The sequence below is a fragment of the Heterobasidion irregulare genome (assembly GCF_000320585.1).
Source record: "Heterobasidion irregulare TC 32-1 unplaced genomic scaffold scaffold_13, whole genome shotgun sequence".
In the NCBI taxonomy this organism is placed as follows: Eukaryota; Fungi; Basidiomycota; class Agaricomycetes; order Russulales; family Bondarzewiaceae; genus Heterobasidion; species Heterobasidion irregulare.
Window position 1 is genome coordinate 120,316 of NW_009258209.1, and position 17,004 is coordinate 137,319.

Consider the following 17,004-nt stretch of genomic DNA (forward strand, 5'->3'; position numbering starts at 1 on the left):
AGCTCTTCAGTTTACCTAGACTGACATCAATGCTGAATATAATTCCCAGAAAGCCTGCGTCCGCGTGAAGAATTCTAACACATCGGTGTCTTCTATCTCATCTATCTCTGCTCCGTTATGTGAACTGTTGACCCGATATGTCTATGCACAATATTGATGTCGATGTATATACGCTCGTTGGAGGTCCTGGTTTATGGTGGAAGCTTATACGGCGGTGAGCGGATTCAGGGCTATGGTCGTTGAGGAGAGGAGGTGTACAGTAGTCAACAGGAGGCCTGTTCGTCGTGATAGGATATTGGAAAGAAATGTGTACACGTGCAGGCCGTATACTTTTTCATATCGCAACTGCCAGCAGCCTACGCGTAGGAAGAGGTTGTAGCACTGGTCAGATTGTCAACAGCATTAAGATCAATTGTCAACGGAACACTTACCAGCGCTCACGACCCGTTCTTTGGTACATCAAGAAACTTATCTATCGTACAATAACTGGGTGGCGCTTTTTGTTCAAGACTCAATACCATGTACCATCCAGTCTCTGAGCGCTGCACCGCGGCGCATCCTTATTTCCACCCCATGTTCCCTCCACGTCCTCATCGCACCACTCACAGACCCTTCATCCAAACCGCCTGACTGGCGCAGGCACTCAAGTTCCAGCAGTGCGCGACCCTCTTTCCAGCGCTCCGTCTCCTCATGGGCTCGCACAATCTCCCAGCCTAGATACGCTCTGCAGCGTTGACATGATAAGAGTCGGATCGTGTACGCGCCGCTCGCCATCAGTTGTATGCTCGGCGGCGCAAGGTGGGTGCTGGCTGACGCACTGTTAGAAGTCATGCATGAGTAGAGGTTCGATTAGATGTCAGAGTGCGCCACTGGCAGGTGAGAGCGATGGTAGTGCGGAAGCACCCACACTTCACGAAACAGAGCGGCTTTACCACAGAAGCCGCGATAGTCCTGGTCAATGAACGATCAAAGCAAAGTGACGTCAGATCTAGCGCGTTTAGATATATCAGATAGATAAATTGAACGTACTCGAGACAGCAGAAATTGGGACGAGGTAATGTATGCATCGCAATTCCTGCATGCCAACGGGCAGTGAGCGATGATGCCGCTGCCAGCCAGGAAGTCGCGAACGCCATCCCTCTCATCATGTGCAAGCACGGTGGGGTGGGATACAAGATGAAGGTTAATGGCCGACGCAGCCAGTGTGGGTGATCTATACAAATCTGCAGCCATGAATAATGTCGGTACAAGGCAACCAACAGCTGGCTGGAAAGGAAAGGAGTGACGAAGGAAAAAAAAAAGAGAGTGAACACGGCAGCCTGAACCAATGTCGACGTCCAAAGAGGTATATATCTAGGGCAGAGTGCGTTCCTAGCGCCTAAGTCTTTTTAAATGAAATCTCGTCTGCGACATACATGGAACATGCCTGAACGCCGGAGCTTGTCCGCCCCTGGGCCCCAAATCACCGAACACCCAAAGAGTGTATAAGCCTAGATTCCTTCCTTAATAGCGCCGCGGAATTATGTGCAGAAATATGCGGATCAGAGGCGTTCAGCCCTGTTAACCCCAAAGAGCATTCTGAAGACCAAGACAGAAGACAGAGCACCATGGTTGGTGGAGAGTCAAAGGCCTTCCCGGCATCTTCCGTTTCTTTACGTTGAACCAAGACCGTTTTGGCACTCGTCATCCCACCACAAGCCCGACCTCTGAATGAGGCCGTCAATGATGAACTGGTAACAATGGCAACCATTCCACGCCCATGTTACTCATACTGTCATCAAGCTGCAGTCAAGTAGAGGCGTAGGTTGAACATATCCTTAAGGTTTGATTATTTGACAACGCTTTCAACGGCGTTGAATCGTGACCCCAGTCTACTGAAAGTTTCAGCACGCTGGCCAAAGAACATCGTGCCTATGCAGTTATCAGAAGGCCTCTTTGCACCTATTGATCTGCGAGCTCCATCTGACCATACGGCGTCGACCTAGGTTGCCTTGACGCTGTGCATTCCACCGTGACTCTATAGTCTTGGACCGTGGGCCGTTTGCTCATAAATAGGTCCTCCACTCTGCCTTCTCCAAATCTCCGTCGACGTCTTGCTTCCGGAAGCCCTGCATTGCAGTGAAAATGTCTTGACTTCGTTTTCATCCTGTATCTGGCCCCGCAAAGTCCTTCACACACCCTTATCACAGGCTAAAGCCTCTCTTCAACCGGCTCGGAATATGTGTGCAGCCCTGGTGGGACGATCATCATCAGGACTTATGGGGCATTGGACGGTCTGAGACTTTCAAGCCTTGAGAACTGGGCAGCAAGGTTTGTCATTTCCAGGGTGCGTTGCTTCCTTTTTTCAATATGGTAGGACGAACTTCATCCGAACTTTGACACCCTCGTGCCCTTTTAATAGGCGCTTGCCGTCGAAGATGATCTGTCTACGCATTAATGTTGTCAGCGCGCGTCAGGGCTGTGTGGATTCTCGTCATTATGATGCACCATCGCCTGTGCGATCATCATAAAGTCTCTACCCCCCATCGTGTACGCCGACTCTGACTGTCTTGATTTTGACTTTTGGTCTCGGCTTCCTAGTACACTCGGCGAATGATGATCGGTATTCAGCGGAAGCGGGAACGAGCCTGCGCAATATGCCATGCGGCGACCTGTCGGGGGCTCTAGCATTCTTTGTGGGTCTGGACACCAATGAATTGAGCTTATCAGGACAGAACGATGATCGTATACTTAATGAGATGGGAATCCAAGCGTAACAAGACAAGCAAAGACCGCGGAAACATCGGCAGGTTACTACAGGATACGCAGAGGGCTAAAGATATCATGGTATTCGGATACAGAGCTAACACCCGCAAAAGACCTACATCCCATATATACAACCCTACCGAAAATCATCCCAGATCGCCAAAGCAATAGGTAATCAGCGCGACTACCTTTCATTCAACTGCCACCCTTAGATAACCTTTTTCTGCTTGTTCGCGATGAAACGAGCTAAGTATTCAACTATCTTCGCCGTCTCCTCTCCAACTGGGCGGATCCACTGCGGCGGCAGTGCAAATCCATACTGTGTATGGTGGTTTTAGCGGGTCGGATGCTGGGGTCAAGAACTAAGCCTGACTCACCGTGCCCGTGTCACGCAAGTGTGCTGCGTACGAATACTTAACGCCCATCGTAGCGTACATCCAATCTACAATGTTCCCGGGCGCTCTGCATCATCATATGAGTATGGCGAGTTGCCTTGCGATACAAAGCATCCACTGCACCTGTATAATGTCGAACACAGCGTTCCAGTCTGCGATATGATGCGTCCAAATATGATCATCAGTTTGAAAACAATGTACGTACGGTGAAACCGGTCCCATGAGATTTCCGTACAGCGTATGCAGCCCCAGATGCAGCCTCCAGCTGGTCCTCAGCATCTTTCGGGCTCTTATTGCATGAGTACGAGTACGGCGCAGATACTGCAATACGATCCCATTGAAGGTCAGCTATATATCAATGACCAGACGTGGCGTTGAACGATCGGACTCACGCATCTGACCGTAACTACGCAAGTCCACGAACGCATCAAACGTGGGCAGGCTCTCAATATAGAGAGCAATGTTGTTCACCTCTGGCGCCTGGAACGGCCTGTGACCAGGATACCAGTGCGAGCACGAGTCTTTGGGCTTTGCGGCGCTAGGCGCCATTTTCACAGATCCGCTTTTGAATTTGTAGCCCTATAAGAGAGTTAGGGGAGGTATTTCGAAAGAGGATTCGAGCATACCCAGTTTCTGCATGCAAAGTCAGGAGGCTGAATGAAATAAGCGAGAAATACACGCACCTGTTCATGTCGAGTCCGACACACTGCGCGTGTGGGCCAAGATAAAGTCGATTCTTGTACCTATGTGCCGCAAGTGACTATGAATAAAAGATCAAACCACTTGAACAGAGAAGCGCGCACCAAAAACGGTCATGTTCCCAGGTGTATACATATCCGTCTGGATTGGGAACGGCGATGATATAGAAATTCTAGTGATAGCAAAAGTTTGTGAGTGTATTAAAATGGGGCTCATCAAGCACGTACGTAGTCGTCGAGTAGATGTGTCAATGAGTTTGGCTCCGACGCGTTGGCCGCTAGCGCATGGGCAAGGTATAGAGCAGCAGCAGATGCGACCCACTGCCGAGGACCGCACAACGTGAGCGAGCATCCTCCGTGGGTTGGTTGACTAACGACATGCGACCCACCTCTCGCGCATGTTGTGTGCCAGTGATAAGGAAGCTTAGTTTCTCATTGGTGCTAGTCTCGCCTTTCGGGTCGTGTGACTTGGTATTCGAGGACCCAATCTCGAGTGCATACAGCTCTCTACTCTCTCCTGTGTGACCTAAGGGAATTATCTTGACTTTGTCTGGATATACCGCTGCGAGATCGCGAAGGAAGCCGTAGATATCGTCAAGTGTGTGGTAGGACGCGTGATAGGTCGTATTGGATAGTGAGGGTAGATTCCAGTCTTGAAGCAAACCTCCCTCTGCATACATTGAGTTTTCGCTCAATGAGAGAAAGTTATAAGGCTCGATGGGACTATCGGTGTATGTGTGCAGAGATGGGTGGGTGGAGTGACTCCTCCGCGGGAAGTAGACATCGACGTGCGTGTCGGATGCTTGCCATACATCCCAATCTTTTTCCTAGATTCTGTGGTAACTCAATCATTTCAAGTAATTCAAACAAGCTGCTCACTTGGGCCCATCTCAAAAGTTCTTCCGCTTCCCGAATTGAGTCCACCATGAATCGCCGCACGAACGGTCCTTCTTGGGCATCGGTTTCCTTCTGAAGAACCTGCTGCGCGTTTGGGCGACAGGTGCCATTTACAAAGAATGTGGAGAGAACAGACAAGATGCAGGCTATCGCCAACGGCGATATCATGGTGGAAGGTCTCAGGAAGCAGCTGCAGAGTTCAGGGATTCATTTGAATGGTTCTGGCCACCGGTTAATTACCCTTGCCGTACTAAGGTTGGGGTTTTCCGGAAATGGATACGTCCAGACGGTCCAGACTCCAGATGCGTCCCGATTTCGCTCAAAAACTGTACTGTGGTTTAGTGACTTGATTAAGCTTTAGGCGCTAAGCTCTAAGTTCACCTTGCCTGCAAAACGCCTATGACAAAAAAGCGAAGAATTGATTCTGCCGCGCCACCATTTATCTCATACTCTAATGGAGGTACTTTCAAAACTCCAGACAGTCCGAAGGTTCATAATTTGACACCTTTTTTTGTTGCGCTTACCACAGACGAGCACCAACGAACCGACCCTGCAACTGAAGCGGCCAACGCAACTGAATTGTCACCTGAGGCCAAACAGAACCTGATAGGACAGTCGTCGATGCTTGGCGACACATTGATTGTCACATCATTTGAGAAATGGGTGAATTCAAGATAGGATACGCAAGGAGGATACCACGTATTCGGGGTTTCATAGTCTCCTTCTGTAGATTATAAGATGCCTTACCTGGATAATTCGAAATCGTATTGAGATTTCACTCCCTCTTTATCAGTAGGCTCCTAATGTAGTTTCGCATACCGTTCTTCCTTGTCCTCGCGGTCACCGTCCTCGTTGCGGCCAGCATTTATTGGGTTAACGAGAGCCGTAGTTACATGCCCAAATTTGCGAGATACTCCTGGGATATCTACTTTTGCTGCCATCAAAACTCGCCACATACCAACACGTTTTTTGCCCCTACACTCAAATGAGTGAGTTGGAGCCTGTGCGGATGCGCTTAGTATCGTCTATGTGATGGGCATGGGGAGTAAGTGGCTGCATATCGTCAGCGGGATGCATCGTTGGAGGATCACATCAATGCATCAAGGACCTAAGCCATAGCGAAATATCTTCGACAGATGTGTGAAGATTACGCCCCAGATGTCATGTTGTGGTGTGTCGTTTGTCTCATTGGATATCGCATATACAGCCTAGCATTTAAACAAAGGCTCCCGTCCGGCAGAGCAGTTGTCCACATCGCAAAGATCCCTAACACTATCAACGTACCTGCATTAAGGCGATGTAGTGCCCCTGGACCTCTGCCATAGGTGATCAACGACGTGCATATGCACTGTCGGATGCCATCCATCATACGTTCAGATCACTTTCCATTGACCTGTGTAGATATATCAGTGCCCTAGCCGTTTCATGATAGACTGAGTACTGCCTGCCTCCGATGAGAACCGATGCAGAAGTTGGCGACAATGGCAGCGCTGTAGCCTGTGGTGGTTGCAAGCGCAGTCGGCGTCAGTCAAATCATTGTTGCCTCTCGCATGATTCAATTTTTTCCCACGGCATTTCCCACGACCGCAAAAACAGATGGATAATATCGCACTCACCCATTTGATAGAATCATTGATATACAACGAGAAAGGATATTATTAAGTAGTTGATCTCAAGACATTGTGGACGATGGAGCTCCAAAGTTTGTCTCAGCGAAGACAAATTGATCTGACACGGAGGTTATCAACTTCCGAGTATAGTTGCGGAGCTTAAATATCCCATCCAGAAATTGCTGTGTTCAATTGATTCACAGCCAACACCTGGCGCTGCAGCTTGTCAATGACTATTAATATATTCTCTCTTACCGACACGCGCAGCTGTTGAGTAGAGATGCTGTAGAACGAACAACCATCAACATATCATGATCCTTGGGGCCGCAATGGTCATGGAACATGCTACGCCTGCATTCTGACGCCATCCCGCCACTGCTTGTGAGTGCTGCCGGACTGTCTGCCATGATCGAGATAGTAACGTGACGGAGTAGATAGTGGCGAGTATCCAAACCCGCTCTCCGAGATATTCAGTCGCCGGATGCGGTCGCAGAATCAGGCGCTGCTCGCGGCCGGCGTGATCTGACAGCCTGCGAATGATATTGACCACTATTCCATCGTGACTATAAAGGCGACGAGAATTCGGGGACAGACTGCCTTCCGTGGAGGGATCCCCCATCTCCTTGCTACTCTATTCACTCGTCATTGAGCTGCGGCAGCTGCGCACGTATCGCCCCTTCGCCCCCTGCTCTCACTGCAATATAGTGTATGATCAGCATGATGCACGGGTTTCCAACAACGCCTATAGGGATGGGCGCTGGACGCCTATTGGCGTGTAAGAAATGCGACACTTATATCACCTCCTCGCGGTACATGCTATCCTGCGTACGTCCGGGTCATCCTCCAATATAATGGCGTTAGTCATGTAAAAAAGGAGAAAAAATCTGATAGTGATTGGGCTATAGGCGTACCGAGGGTTGCTTGGCAAAGCCGCTCTATACCGCGAAGTGTGAGTCTCAATCTCTACCATCATCTTACGTTTTTTCAAGTCTAAACGGCGAATGACATGTTAGCTCTTCCACGACGACGCGTCTCGCCCCGCCCACAATTCAGCTGATGGCAAGCGGCGCATATACCGTTCGAACGCTTACCTGCCAGACGTGCAACTCATATCTCGGTATGGAGATCGTGCGCGCGTACGAGAGCTCCGAACGCTGGAAAGAGGGACGCACGCTTCTCGAGCTCGAGAGCATTGCCGAGCAGCGAGACGCTCCCTCGGTTCCCGTACCAAAAGAGTTCTTGCCTCCTAGTCTCGATAGCAGTGTTGCGGCTCAGATGGGCAAAGCCGACATAGTAGTGCAGGAGCGAGAGACTGGGCGGAAGAAGCCCCGGCGCGTCATGTTCAGGCGGACGATGATCATTCTGGAGGACATGCGGGCACGGATACCGGAGAAGCGGATGGTATTGCGAACGAGGGTATCGAAAGGAACGATCAAGACCGACTGACACGGACTTGCCACAGTATTGGAGTCGCGTAGATATACAGTTTCGTCAGCGATTGGATGCAATATGTTAGTGAATGATTTGATATTAGGGACAGTAGAGACCTTGCAGTTTTTGTCCATAGGCCGATTACTACCCTGAGCTTGACCGGGGATTCCATGAAAGATGATCGATGATCAGTGAGGTCATCGGCGATGCTACATGTCTGTTCTGGCCGTTGGGGTAACAATCTAGCCACAAGCCATCGGCGTGTCGTTGTCTGTGATCTACAAGCCATAGGTCAATGGTCGCGAGTGAATTAATGAGCTGGAAGCCCGGAAGTCAAGGAGTTGCATACCTGCATGAGGTACATGCTCATCGCACGATTGTCCATACATGAACGAGATTGTCTAGAAGAGGGCTCGACACAAGCTCATGAATACACGAAATTGGAGATCAGTGCTGAAACAAACGACGTGGATGTTGACCACATCGAACGTAACGTAGGTCGACAATCTGTTGCCTCGGGAGTGCAGCAGTATCAGAGCTGAAGGAAGTCTGCACGTGTCTGATAATCGGTTAGTGCGAAGGCAGTGATGAGCATGACACATACGCAATTTTGCAACGAACTCTTTAATGCCGACATATATGGAGAAGATACATAGCATTCAACAGTATCCCGCATCGAAGGTGGCCAATGGTCAGAGTCCATAGCAAAAAGACGAGGCTGCAGGCATCGCAATCCGAAAAATCTGTCCTCTTGAATCTTCTACGCTGTATATAATACAAGCGGGTTCTTCAGAATAGTTTGGACAATAGTGCACAAGTCGAGAGTGAAATTTGAACAAACCATTGGCTCGTGAGTCGGAGGCCGGTGTGAAGCGGCGTTGCAGCTTGTCTTTGCCTAAATATGTCCGAACTCGTCAGGTGACCAACTTTGACCAAAGAACTGCGTCTTCTTCCTGCGCCCCGCACTCATCAGTAAACAATCTTACCTTCGACCTCAAAGTCCTCTCAGGAGGGTTGACTCCATAAAAAGAAAGCCCCAGGATCTTGCTCGCTTTTCTACTGCTCTTCTCCATTTCTTCTCGGGTCGATGTTATAGCACCATCTGGACATGTTGCCTTGCTTGGTAGCCAGATGACACAGGCGTTCCTCGTCCGAACCCCTATATTCTTCGCCTCCTTTATGACTAGAAGATGATGCTAGGGATGTTGGTGCAGACTACATCTGCGTCATCGGATGTTGAGGCTCATCTTCCAGAACGACTGGAAGCGCTCAACAGGCCCCACTCCGCCGATATGTCTCAGACACTGGAGCATCTCTCATGGGGCGGATTCACAGGCAATGGAGATCAGGTGTACGAGCGATGTAGATCCATATACGTCGTGGCTTATTCCTTGCTTCAAGCCCAGGACGTCTATGCCAGCCACCAGTGAGTTCTTAGACACAACTGTATGTACTGCTTGGTAGACCGTCCTCCTCTTACTGCGATACTCCGACTGAGATTTTCAGCTTACAGGTTGACCTTTTTGTCCTTCTCGCCGTCTATATCAAAATGGTAATGCATATATGTGCGCTCTCCTTCTCTCATGGATTGATCAACCAAGTTCTAGTCTCATGACGACATCAGAAGAGTGTCGACCTTCGTTGCCAAAGCACATCAAAGCCGCCAGGAAGGAGACCGTGATACACACAACAATCCGATTATCTGACCCGAGGAAGTTGACATCTAGGTTGTGAGCGCTCGGGCAGATGTTTTAGTTTTATCACGTCACAGAAGAAAGCTCTCGCCGTTTAGCTCATTTCATGTCTAGCCCTCCTTGCTGCATGTATGGACTTATAGCGTGACTCATCCCTATAAGAACAGCTGTCTTTGAGCGTTAGCTGGCTATGGCTGATCTGTCCTTGGATCGGTTTGTGCTTGGATGCGTCACCGCGCCACCTGTATGCACGTGCAGAAGTTTGCAAAGGAGCTAGAACAATCTCGCTTGTCCTAGGCCGACATCTATAGCAGTCTGGAGTCGGGCGAGATGGATACAGGAAGTCATGCCCCTACAAGCCTTGTGTAAGGAGCTCAGAATCTGTTTGATTGGCATTCGAAATCTACAGCTCCCTCTGCCTATGGCTGAAACTATATAGCTCCGCGTGGATATAATCTGTGAGTCAATTCGCTTTCGCGGTGGAAATCCATACCGTCACCTCTGCGACAGCTTGCCCATACCCCGCTATGTTTGACATCTTGCCGAATGTCGATTCTGACTGGAATTTTGACTTAGACCAGAGCGCTTCGCATCCCTCGTTCCAGCGCCTTCCCCCCTGGGTTGCTCCTCCCATTGATACTGTGAACGGTATGTTCTGAGACACGAATCAGTTCGCGAGTTTTCAATGCTCATTCGATGCAGATGAATTTGCAAGTGCGATTGATGGGAACAATCCCTGGGGCCATGAGAGTCCGTCACTTATACTTTGTATAGTTGTTTTCATAGGCGCTTATATTGTTTGTCAGGTCTAGAATCAAACTCACTTCGAGAGCCGATAACCTTACATGCTCAGGCCTACCACGGAAATCACCTTGGCTTTCAAATTTCCCCAGTGGCGGAGATGTATCAGTCGCCTCGTGGTCCAAGGTAACAGGGTTCATCGTAGTCGTGTACACATACTGACTCGTCTCAAGTGTGACTTATCAAGCCAGCCAACATCCGCTTGCAGTTTCCGACAGTGAGTTCGATTGTGTTGATGCTTGTATTGAAGGGCTGAGAATGTATCTATATCAGGTCTCCGTTCGCGAAAGGACGCGTCCAAGACGAAATTCGTCTCTGAAATATTGGTGAATGTCTTGCTACTAAGTATCGTTTTTCTCTACTTCATATCGACTCTAGACGTCTGATACGGCGCCATTCAAACTCAAATATCATAGCCAACCTGGAAGATATTTGGAACGTATGTTTGGCGAAGCAAATGCAAAGCAACTCTTGTTCAAGCATCCAACAGACCCAGGAATCATCTCAGGAACGCCAGCAACCTCTCCCGGTCGTATTCTTGTCCAATCGCTACCCATTCCCTATAAGGGTACAGACCGAGAGGCTCAAGAACGCTCTAGAAATCCGCTTCCATCCCCATCCTTCTTCAGATGTGACGATGGGCTCGTCGGGGTGCCTCTTTCGCGTGCTGTACAGGGGTTTGGGTTGGCTTTAGATTCAAACCATGACTCGCCACTGGGAAATCGACAGACCGTGCGATTGAAAATCCTCGTATGTCGCGTACGGTCACCTCTTCCACTAATCCTGTTGAGTAGAATCTCCCATCTATAGCCTTCTGGATGTTCAAGGGCGTACGATAAGCAAATTAGCACTGCGCTTGCTAAGGGGAAAGGGTTAATAAATCTGCAGTGGTTGATGAAAACAATCGCGAAACATACTCGTGCGTTTCTGGCGGTACGTCGGCCATTGATTCATGCATAGCAACAACTCATTCTTTCTTTCATTAGACTTGTGATACTCCGGCAGACGAATTTATCCTTATTGGATATACATTCGTATCTAAAGGGGCTATCATGCCCATACTCCTGCTTCGCAGTCGTACGCTACCTTCTTACATGTCTAGATGTCCTCACCACTTACTCAAAAATATAGCGTGATACTCATTCTCAGAAAAAATTACTGGTCAGTCCTCATCCTAAAGTTTTGCAGGAGCTCTTGTCAACTGACTTGGAAAAAATCGACTCGACATGTTGTGTGCTCGTCCAGGTAGTTTTGTTTTTTGATATATTATCTGAGTCATGGACTCAAGTTTGTAGACCTAATTATACATGTCCCGCGCGTGGTAGCGCAAATAACATCATGAACTCCGCATCGTGCTCATTATCCAGCTTTGAATAGATTGACTCGGACAATGCTAGGTCATTTTTTTTTGGAAAGCTTGAGAGTAGCTCATTACATCCTACTCATAGCTCAGCGCGGCTGTATCTATGCATCGGTTCGGGGTCTTCCATCCAGCAGATAGGTTTAAGAACGATCTCTGAGCCAACAGGATATGTACGAGATCTTATTAAACAACGATGTATAGAGTATTCAACTCGGATATCACATTAAACGACCAAAAAGGGCTAAAAGGATAGCGGGACAGTGCTAGACAATGTTTATGTGCTCCTCAAGACCATCCTCAAGCACTATTGAAAGACCTAGGAGAATTCGGAGGTCAAGCGTAATTTCTACCTTCTCAAACAGGCCCTCGAAACACCCAGCATAATCTCTCACTAGAAGAATAGTCTCTTCCTTCGACATACTCACTAGGCTCTGCTTCACGAACTTGGGCAGTACGACAATAGGCATCCATGAGTGACCGATCCTGCGCCACTTGATTTGCATGCGGAGCGAGATGATCATAGCGTTTGGAAACGCCTCGGCAAAGAAGTTGCGGATCAGGTGTCGCTCGAGGACGAGATTGTATGAGGTAGTGAAGAGCGAATAAGGCTCTTTTGGCGCTAACATCCTGAAGCAGATGCTCACCGTGCGTACCGTGTGATGCACGAGCTCGTTGTCGTGCATCAGGTAATCTTTCAAGGTCTGACGGGACGGCCAGTCACGAATTCTCCGAGGTAATACGAGGGGCACTGAATTTGGTACAGGTTTGGGAGGGCGCTGGGTGGGAGGTTGAGCTTTGGAACCGATCTGAAGTTGTGTAGGTCGATGAATTTAGGAAAACAGAGTCTCTGGATCGAGGGCGTGTGCGAAAGGAGCGTGCGCAGAAGGGTGGTATCGGGAGAGCCGAAAGGGACACTGAGGTGTGTCAATTGAAAATTCACGGGCAAAGAGAGTACGGCTTGTGCGACATCCCAATGTCTCGTGGTGAAATTCATAAGATGGCGCGAGGCGGTCATTTTGGCCAGGGTAAGAAGGTACGGCTCTTAATTTGAGTTACTGTCAAAGACAATGCTCGTCCAGGGCACGATGTGTTTCTTCCTGAATAGCGCATCTTTCTCCAAACCGTAGGCCTCGAAGGTACAATTCACGATGACCACGTCGCGCAAGCCAAACATATTGACGACCTCGCGGAAGAACGCCTTGCTGATGGTGACTCGGTCAAGCTGGAGAGACTGCACTCGAATAAAGTCGCCGATTACCGTCGCGTACTTCTTCAAGATGGCTTGATTCACCCACGCCGACTCTTCAGAACGCGGCATCCAGTCATGGAAGTTCAAGCATCGGACGTGTTCAAGGAGTTTCTTGGCGATAAACGGTGGTTCGGTGATGGCACGACAGAAATCGACGTGGTTCTTCTGCGAGCCTCTGCAGCTAAGGAAATCAATGTGGCATGAGAGGCAAGAGGTCAGACACCTCCGCAAGGAGACCCCCGCGTGCCGCCCTGAGGATTGCGCAGACTGTTCGGGAGCGTGCGTGAGCAGACGCTACAAAATTTGAGGACCTTGAGATCATCGGTGAACTGGCACGGGTAGATGTGTGCGTCGAGCCTGGCGTACGTTGTGCAGGGGGATGTAGGAATGGGAGCAGGAGGAGCGACGAGCATAATCTCGCACCTGTCTAGCAGTGACGCCTGTCGAGAAGTTCTGGTAGGGAAGGGGTGAGGGCGGACGCGGTGAGACCGTTGAGCATGTCAGCATGTCGGTGAAACATATACGCACACAGGGTGAAAGGAACGATGCGGCGAGCTCAGGAGACCCACAACAAACATCCCGTGCTCGTGCTGGGCACCCGGCGCCTGCACTGGTCGTCCCTGCAACGACGAATAGAGGCACGCATCCGCGCGTCTGTCTCCCACGTAGGGTCCGCCGCGTGGCATGCTAATGCGCCCTAGAACCGACGCGAATGTTGCGTGCTCCGAGTTTCACACACTGCGACGATACGAGTTGATCCCAAGACCCAGTATAGCCTTGGAAAAAACACCCACACACATGTCCGAGCTGATGCAACAACCAAGCACCCAGCACCCAGAAAGCCCAGTAGAGGGATCGGTGCGTAGAGGTGAAGTCACTGTCCCGGACGCAGAAAACCAGCACCCCAGAGAAGCTCGACCATGTGAATTGTCGACGCAGCGCAGGCAAAGCGCAAGCCCGCACCCGAGCTCAAGCGAATGGCGGCAGAGAGGCCAGCCAATCGTGTGCGCTACGTGCTCGTGCCCAAGCCGCCTCTTCGCTCCGAGGTGGGTTGCGTGCGCCGCGTCGACGCATGTCTCGCGCGCTGGCCTCGACGCAAGCAACGGTGGGTGCCATGACATTCATCGAGTGGTCCATCATGAGCAGCGTCGCACGTGCGTGGCCCGGCTCCTGTTTCTGGGAGTGTGGAGGCGCGGGAGTCTCACGGGGGCAGGGGCAGGTGGAAAGGGCGACACAATGCATGGCTTTTATATAACATGGTGAGGAGGTGGGAACCAAGCAAAGGGCGGGTGGCTATGTGTCGGAAGGCCTGCAGATGGTGAGTGGAGTCGGTAGAGCAGGCGAGACATTAATTGTCGGGCGAAAAGCAAGAACCTAACGAAATCAGGCAAGTATCGCTGAGGAAATTGACAGCATGTCGCAGCTCGCAAGGCGGACATTTCAACCAGAGGAGGATTAGCGCGTTCGTGGACAGATCACCAAACAGAGACAACCGAAATTTCGAACATTGCGTATGGTAAGTGTAATAAAGTGCTTCCGCCAATTGAGACTGGTCGGCGGTCGCGTGCATTGAACTAATATGTGGCAAGCCAGGCAGAATGTTAACTCACCTAAAGAAATGCAAGACTATTAGTGGAAAGGACCTCGAGGAGGTGCAGTGGGCCATGGCACTCGAGTACTCCGTAACCCAAGCTCTCAAAGATGCCAGGACGAAACAAAAGGGAAAAACAGAAACGTCTATATTCCACAACGGCAGTTTCCAATCGCTACATCTTTTCTTTCCCTCTTCTCGTACAACAGCGACACATACACGCAACCGCAACTGCAAAACTTTCAACTTCCAATCAAAACGACAAGTCGCTTCGCAAAGGACATGAATGCTTGTTTACGCGGAGAGCTTCTCCTTGAGGACCTTCTTCAGGGTCTCGCCGTCCTCGGCGAACTTCTTGATGCCCTCGTGGAGCTTGTCGAACGCCATCTGGTCCTGGAGGAGCGCCCAGCGGAACTCGGGTTCGTTGTCGATGAACGACACCTTCGCGATCGGCTCGGCCTTAGCCGCGCTCGGCGCATCCAGCTTCTTCGGTACGGGCGCGTTCGACTTCTTCAGCTCCTCGAGCAGTGCGGGTGCGATCGTGAGGAAGTCGACACCCGCGAGCGCCTTGATCTCACCGATCTAGATGAGACCCGTCAATCAGCACTTATCGGGTACGTGAGAGGACATTCAAATATTTACGTTACGGAAGGAGGCACCCATGACGATCGTCTTGTAGCCGTGCTGCTTGTAGTAGTTGTAGATGCGCTTGACGGACTGGACACCGGGGTCCTCATCACCCTCGTAGTTTTTGCCCGTCGACTTCTTGTACCAGTCAAGGATCTAAAGGCCAACAGAGGCTGCGTGTAAGTGCCTGTACTATCATCACGCATGTCGGGCAGTCCATCCGACAGATGCTATGACGCTGATGGTAACGAGCGGAACTTACGCGGCCCACGAAAGGCGAGATGAGCGTGACGCCTGCCTCAGCGCACGCAACAGCCTGACCGAAGCCAAAGAGCAAGGTCAAGTTGCAGTGAATCCCGTCGTCGCGCTCGAGCTCGCGCGCAGCCTGGATACCCTCCCATGTGGACGCGATCTTGATCAAGACGCGCTCCTTCTTGATCCCGACCGACTCGTAGAGCGCGATGAGCTCCTTGGCCTTAGCCTTGGTGCCTTCCTTGTCGAACGAGAGGCGGGCATCAACCTCGGTGGAGACGCGACCGGGGATGATGGCGAGGATCTCCTTTCCGAATTCTACGAGCTGAATTATGGTTGGGCGGGACAGCCGTGGTGAGCGGAACATGACTTAGATCGGAGGAAAGGTGGGTGAACGACGTACAAGGCGGTCGACGGCGAGGTTGGCCTGTTCGTCGAGGTTGCTGCTCTTGTCCTTGGCATATTTGACAGCGGTGATGACGATGCGCGAGTACGCAGGCTTATTCACAGCAGCGAGGATGAGGGAGGGGTTCGTCGTTGCATCCTAAGTGAATCAAAGTTAGTGATTCCTTCGCAGGAGTGGGAATGAAAAAACAGAGATATCTCCACAGAAAGGTAAGAAGCTACGATAGAGGAAAGAGAGCAAAACATGGATCCCGAAACAACCAGGTATCCCCCGAAGCGGGATGGGGAGAGCGGATCAATGATTGGAGATCCGAACGTAGCATCGACAGACTCATGAAAATCAAGTGAATCCATTCCACACACCTGCGGCTTGTAGACATCGATAGCTACACATGTCGGTGGGGGAGTCATCAGATTGGGTTAAGAGTTGCGTTCCGGAAATATGAACGATGCCTACTTTCGAAATCACCAGAATCCGACACGACGACAGTGCCAGTTTGTTTGAGGTTGTCGAGCGAGGTGGTCATGTTGTATAGAGTTCTATGGGTTGGAGGTGGGGAGATGGTGGATTCGGAGGAAGAAGATGAGAAAGGATTCGGAGAGGATGATGTCGTTGTGGCTGATCTGCTTATCGCATCCCGGTCCGCTCCAGCCGTCCCTCTTTTGGAGATCCGCACAAAAGATAATCACCGATCAGCACAGTTCCCATAGAAATTATAATTTTCTGCCGCACTCTGGGACGAAGTCATTGAATCTGCCTGCAATTCCCGTTCCTGCCTAGTATGAATTCCTTACCTCTTGACGACGTCCACGATTCGGAGACCTTTGAGGCCGAGTTCCCGCAGAATCTGTACCTGTTTCCCAGATGCATGTTACTCATTGGAAGTGAATGCTTAACCTTTTTAAGAGAAAATATATCTCGCGACAACACGATGTGGTCGGGCCGTCAATGAACGTGAGCACCTGCTTGTTTATTGAGCGCTGAAAACACCAGAAAAGATGAGACTGGGAATTTCTGCATGACAAGTTGTTCTCACCACTCGCTAAACAGACGAGACCGAGCGCCCTTGAAGCTTTCAATCGTCTTGCACTCTGGCAAAGGGAGGTTTATCAGATGCGGCATGCCTACAGCACAAGATCTGTGACCATCATTCACTCTCTTATTCTTCTGTTCACTGAACCACTATCTACCTAGCTGATCCCTGAGATCCGGGCCCTGTAGTGGAAAATACTTCCTTGTACCTTC

The 17,004-nt window shown here is 50.3% G+C and overlaps 6 protein-coding genes across 6 annotated transcripts; 2 read left to right on the forward strand and 4 right to left on the reverse strand.

The window, feature by feature from the left end:
- Positions 1 to 636: 636 nt before the first annotated feature.
- HETIRDRAFT_27552 (uncharacterized protein) lies at positions 637 to 954 on the reverse strand (the record flags this gene model as incomplete). Its single annotated transcript, XM_009554187.1, has 2 exons — positions 637 to 817; positions 908 to 954. Coding segments are annotated over 2 exons (228 nt in total), but the record flags the coding sequence as incomplete, so codon positions are not given.
- A 1,853-nt stretch (positions 955 to 2,807) lies between these two features.
- On the reverse strand, positions 2,808 to 4,518 carry HETIRDRAFT_67904 (Metallo peptidase M14; the record flags this gene model as incomplete). The annotated part of the gene is made up of 10 exons (XM_009554238.1): positions 2,808 to 3,064; positions 3,123 to 3,207; positions 3,264 to 3,292; positions 3,346 to 3,461; positions 3,533 to 3,719; positions 3,767 to 3,773; positions 3,824 to 3,883; positions 3,944 to 4,011; positions 4,067 to 4,159; positions 4,228 to 4,518. 10 exons carry the CDS (start codon positions 4,516 to 4,518, stop codon positions 2,954 to 2,956), a joined length of 1,047 nt encoding a protein of 348 aa, XP_009552533.1. The 3' UTR covers positions 2,808 to 2,953.
- A 2,544-nt stretch (positions 4,519 to 7,062) lies between these two features.
- HETIRDRAFT_430627 (uncharacterized protein) lies at positions 7,063 to 7,791 on the forward strand (the record flags this gene model as incomplete). Its single annotated transcript, XM_009554295.1, has 3 exons — positions 7,063 to 7,170; positions 7,251 to 7,294; positions 7,359 to 7,791. The coding sequence occupies 3 exons, from the start codon at positions 7,063 to 7,065 to the stop codon at positions 7,789 to 7,791; spliced, it is 585 nt and encodes a 194-aa protein (XP_009552590.1).
- Positions 7,792 to 9,997: 2,206 nt separating this feature from the next.
- Positions 9,998 to 11,402, forward strand: HETIRDRAFT_430628 (uncharacterized protein; the record flags this gene model as incomplete). Its single annotated transcript, XM_009554296.1, has 9 exons — positions 9,998 to 10,118; positions 10,173 to 10,220; positions 10,277 to 10,397; positions 10,445 to 10,488; positions 10,545 to 10,597; positions 10,650 to 11,021; positions 11,082 to 11,204; positions 11,258 to 11,348; positions 11,374 to 11,402. 9 exons carry the CDS (start codon positions 9,998 to 10,000, stop codon positions 11,400 to 11,402), a joined length of 1,002 nt encoding a protein of 333 aa, XP_009552591.1.
- Positions 11,403 to 11,897: 495 nt separating this feature from the next.
- On the reverse strand, positions 11,898 to 14,004 carry HETIRDRAFT_430629 (uncharacterized protein; the record flags this gene model as incomplete). The annotated part of the gene is made up of 7 exons (XM_009554297.1): positions 11,898 to 12,025; positions 12,060 to 12,261; positions 12,288 to 12,427; positions 12,691 to 13,064; positions 13,307 to 13,336; positions 13,412 to 13,580; positions 13,623 to 14,004. The coding sequence occupies 7 exons, from the start codon at positions 14,002 to 14,004 to the stop codon at positions 11,898 to 11,900; spliced, it is 1,425 nt and encodes a 474-aa protein (XP_009552592.1).
- Positions 14,005 to 14,517: 513 nt separating this feature from the next.
- HETIRDRAFT_461201 (uncharacterized protein) lies at positions 14,518 to 16,344 on the reverse strand. Its single transcript, XM_009554298.1, has 6 exons — positions 16,216 to 16,344; positions 16,122 to 16,144; positions 15,757 to 15,897; positions 15,364 to 15,678; positions 15,117 to 15,257; positions 14,518 to 15,056 (listed from the first exon to the last, which is right to left on the reverse strand). The coding sequence occupies exons 1-6, from the start codon at positions 16,283 to 16,285 to the stop codon at positions 14,769 to 14,771; spliced, it is 978 nt and encodes a 325-aa protein (XP_009552593.1). The 5' UTR covers positions 16,286 to 16,344; the 3' UTR covers positions 14,518 to 14,768.
- Between the last annotated feature and the right edge of the window lie 660 nt (positions 16,345 to 17,004).

What these genes read in the sequence shown, in the direction of transcription:
- HETIRDRAFT_461201 (XM_009554298.1), bottom strand. Translation starts at nt 16,285, where the DNA reads ATGACCACCTCGCTCGACAACCTCAAACAAACTGGCACTGTCGTCGTG. An exon ending in GGATTCTGGTGATTTCGAAA is followed by an intron (nt 16,145 to 16,215) that starts GTAGGCATCGTT and finishes CGACATGTGTAG; the next exon opens with CTATCGATGTCTACAAGCCG. An exon ending in ACCTCGCCGTCGACCGCCTT is followed by an intron (nt 15,679 to 15,756) that starts GTACGTCGTTCA and finishes ACCATAATTCAG; the next exon opens with CTCGTAGAATTCGGAAAGGA.